The 4,123-nt window shown below is 38.6% G+C and overlaps 1 protein-coding gene across 1 annotated transcript; it reads left to right on the top strand.

The window, feature by feature from the left end:
• The first annotated feature begins 1,705 nt into the window (after positions 1 to 1,705).
• Positions 1,706 to 2,251, top strand: LOC113693184 (uncharacterized). Its single transcript, XM_027211758.1, has one exon. The coding sequence runs from the start codon at positions 1,706 to 1,708 to the stop codon at positions 2,249 to 2,251; it is 546 nt and encodes a 181-aa protein (XP_027067559.1).
• Positions 2,252 to 4,123: the final 1,872 nt, after the last annotated feature.

Raw genomic sequence — 4,123 nt, 5'->3', positions numbered from 1 at the left:
AATCGTCTCAGACCTATTAACTGAACGATTGTAAGTACCACACCAATCCGGGTGGGAGGTACCTCTCGAATCGTCTCAGAACCCTAAAGCATTCTAAGTCGATTGGAGCGATGTCTCATCGACCTCTGGACGATAGTAAGTACCACACTGATTTGATGGGAGGTACCTCTCGAATCGTCTCAGAACTATTAACTGAACGATTGTAAGTACCATACCGATTTGGGTGGGAGGTACCTCTCGAGTCGTCTCAGAAACATACATGGAATACGTGAAGGGCTACGAACTCAATTACCTACTCGGGGAATGGGGTGTCGTCATGGGAAGGTATTAAAATTGAATTTGGGCAAAATAAGGGCAAAGTAAGAAATCATTAGCTCCGGAGAGCTTCTGCATCCTACTCAAGGGTGTTTATTATAAATTATGAAATTTCTTGAATGTTATAGTTTTCACTATTAGTTTTCACCCCGTTAGACTTGCTTTCTTTAACAGGAGCTGAAATGGAAGGAATTATGGAGAGGTCGACTTGATGGCCTTTTTTTAGAATTTTGAATGTATTCATTTAGTCAACTTTTGGAAGCTCTATATTTTGGAATTGTAAGATATTTTGGTAACTTATAATGTAAGACTTGATCGATTATTAAGGAATTGACCTTCCTTTATATTTTCGACTTTTAGTACTGATTGGAATTTGTACCGAATCCTGGCGAGAGTTGGACAGGCGTCCCGCAGATACCCTTGGGTTCGCCCTTGGGAGAAGTGGGGGCGTCATAGTTGGTATCACAGTTTAGGGTTTAGATCTTTGTAGAGTATCCTAAGCCTAAAAGTTAGGATGCCGGACCGTGGGATTTGATTGTGTATTAAGTGCAACGTGATTTTGGTGCTTGAGGTTGTAGTACCATTTTTGCTCACAAAACACTATAAGACTTTACTCTTCAAGTTAGGTTGGAGGTGGGTCAAGATTAAAAAAGAAAAAAAATCTGAATAGCCATCTAGTGAGTTTAAGGGTTAGAAACCTTGCTTTCCCCACTCTTGTCGAACATTTCGAAAAAGTTGAACCATTTGAACAATTTTGGGCTCCACTTTGAATTTGAAAATGAGACATCTTTGTATTCCGTTTGGTTTGACTTATTACCCTAACTTGTACAAGAACTTTCACCTTGAATCTAGCGAGGAGGCTGAGAATTTAGGAAGTAGCTCAGGCTTTTGGATGCAATTTGGAGTTTATAATCATTTGAATAATGTGGCTTGGTATCATGGATTATTCTAGTTTTGTCCCTAACTAGGCTTATGATTTTTCTTTTGATCCTGCCTCGTATAGTAGGGGTGGTGCTCGCCATGAGACCTTTTGTATTTTGCCTGCAAGTACTATATTTGTGGCACTTAGTTGCCTATGACCTGTATTTGATACTATTAACTCGTTGTATGCATATTGACATGTGACATGACTTCTAACTTATGCAAATAGTTATGTTTTGATTTAAAGTGTTCTCACAATGTGTACCTGTTTTTCGATCACATGCTTATACTTTCTACTTCTATTATGCATTTAGAAGGTTGCTAAATGAATCGGCGAGGACGTGAACGGGGGCGTGGGCGTGGGTTTCGACAACCCCGCACTCCCGAGAGAGGTGAGGGGTCCGCGACTGGACCAAACCAAAACCCTAGAAACAAAGAGGGTGACCAAGTGGCTACGGCCATTAACCGCATGACCGATATTCTCGAGCGCTTAGTTGAGCGTCAGGGACCTGAACCAGTCGATCAACTTATGAACCAAGAGAAGGGTGAGGATAGAGCTCTCGAGCGATTCTTGAAGTTTGCTTCCCCTAAGTTCCATGGAGGGTCTGATCCTGAAGTAGCGAAAAATTGGTTTGAAAGGATGGTTGATATTTTTGCTGCTTTAGATTATACCGAGGAAAGGCAGGTGAATTTTGCTGTTTTTCAATTTGAAGGGGCAGCACGCTCGTGGTGGAATGTTGTTAGTGCAAAGTGGGAAAGTGAACAAATCCCTTGGACTTGGATAAATTTTGAGAGGAAGTTTAATGTCAAGTTCCTCCCACCAATTATACAAGAAAAGAGGGAGGACGACTTTATTAAGTTAAAACAAGGGTTATTAAGTGTGGCCGAGTATGAGGAGCGGTTCACCCAACTTTTCAAATTTGCCCCTGAGCTTGTACTCACCGAACGGAAAAGGATAGGGAGGTTTATTCAGGGAATAAATGTAGAAATTCAAGAATCCCTAACAGCTACCTAGATTACCACTTTTACGGATGTTTTGGATAAGGCACAGAGGGTAGAGAATGCTAAATCTCAATCTAAAACTTTTCATGCTAGAAAGAGGGGTAGCCCAAGTGATATCCCTAAACTATTCGAGAAGTCTACCCAACCCCTTAATATGGAAAAGGGGTTGGAGGAGTGAAGATGCATGAAAAATCCGGAGAAACTCTATCAAATAAAACCCCGTCAAAAGGAAATAGGAATAGACGAGGTCAACAAAAAGGGAAATCTCAAACTGGTTAAGCCGTGACTCCTCACGTAACTTTTGGATACTGTGGCCAGATTAACCACACTGAGGCCGAGTGCTGGAGAAAACAAGGAAAATGTCTGAGTTGCGGCAGTATCGAGCATAAGTTTTCGAATTGCCTTAAAGCTTTTAAGGGAAAAGGAAATTCTCAACAACCTGCTAAATCCACGGCAAAATCAGTCGAGTGCCAGAGGGAGTGATTAATACTAATGATTGTAAGAGGGACCCAAGTAGTAGAAACTCTATGAGTAGGGGTAAATCTAACTCCACTCGACAAATAGGGATTGTAGTTTTACCCTAGCATAGACTGACACTTTTAGAGGTTGTAATCTTTTGTATAGGGATGACATCCTTCTGATGTATATTACGACTTAACACGTTTTCATTTTGTTGATTCCCCTTTTCTTTTGAAATGATTTGATGAACTTATTATAATTTAGTGTAACCATTATGATCTTTTTGGCATATGAAATCTATCTTACTTCTAATTGATTTTACGGTTTATATGTATATGTAATCTGTTGCTCCATATCTCAAGACCTGTAATAAGATCATGAATGACAACTGAGAATAGTTAAGTTCCATAAGTGTGAGTTTTGAATGGGAGAAGTAAAAGAGATGAAAATTGGTCAAGTAAGAAAAGACCAGTACAGATTTTGATCGAAAAGTGAAGAGGTTAAAAATGCAAACAAGTCCTTCTAATGAAGGTTTTATAGAGAGATTATGGACTAGAGGAAGCAACCTGAGAAGTGGAAGAAACCATTCGAGAAAAGTATCCAAACCTGTTCACCAATCAAAGTATAATTTCGAGGACGAAATTTTCTTAAGGGGAGAGGATGTGAGGACTCGCAAAAATTTACTTATTTTAAATTCCTATTACTAACTTATTTAAATATTTAATTGCCCGTTTACTCTGAATATTTTATTTCAACCTTTTTAGACCTAATTATATGGAATAATGACTTGCATATATTTTTAAAATGATTTGTTTCCAAATTTAATTTTTGAAAACTCGTTAAGTGAGAATAGTGAATACGCGATTGGAATTAATAATTGAATCGAGGGTACAATAAGTTTGAAAAATTGGTGACTTGTACATTAGTCTTAAAATAGGTATTTTTATGTTTAAATGCTCAAGTGTTAGTTAATTACACTATCGTTATAAGAATTTCTTGGAAATTCCACTTTATCGCGCACAAATTGGAAGTACTCGTTTTCGTGTACGCGATTAATTGAGGGACCTTAGACCATTATTTTGGGACAATTAAGATTAAATAATAATAATATGAATGAAAGTGTATTAGAGGTTTAGTGCACTAGTGCAACAAACTTAAGAGGAATCGAGCACAAAACACGCGCGTGCGCGCACTATTCCTAGTTGACTTTGAAGCAACTTTTGGCCACAACTTATAAAGCTTCTCACGGAAGCTTACCTTCAGCATTAGCTCTTCTTTTTCTGCTCCAAATAGCCGACCAAGAGGAAGAGTAAAACAACCTCAATTTCTTCACTAAACCTTCATCATTTCACCTCAAATTTCAACCGTAGTTAGATCAACACTTGGAGATTATATCTAGCTAAGAAAAGGAGCTACTGTCCGTGGT

The sequence above is a fragment of the Coffea arabica genome, chromosome 1e, assembly GCF_036785885.1.
Source record: "Coffea arabica cultivar ET-39 chromosome 1e, Coffea Arabica ET-39 HiFi, whole genome shotgun sequence".
In the NCBI taxonomy this organism is placed as follows: Eukaryota; Viridiplantae; Streptophyta; class Magnoliopsida; order Gentianales; family Rubiaceae; genus Coffea; species Coffea arabica.
Note: the sequence above shows the minus strand (reverse complement) of the source record. Positions and strands in the feature narration are given on the sequence as shown.

Bases quoted from the DNA above. Each gene is read 5' to 3' on its own strand.
- LOC113693184 (XM_027211758.1), top strand. From the start codon at position 1,706: ATGACCGATATTCTCGAGCGCTTAGTTGAGCGTCAGGGACCTGAACCA.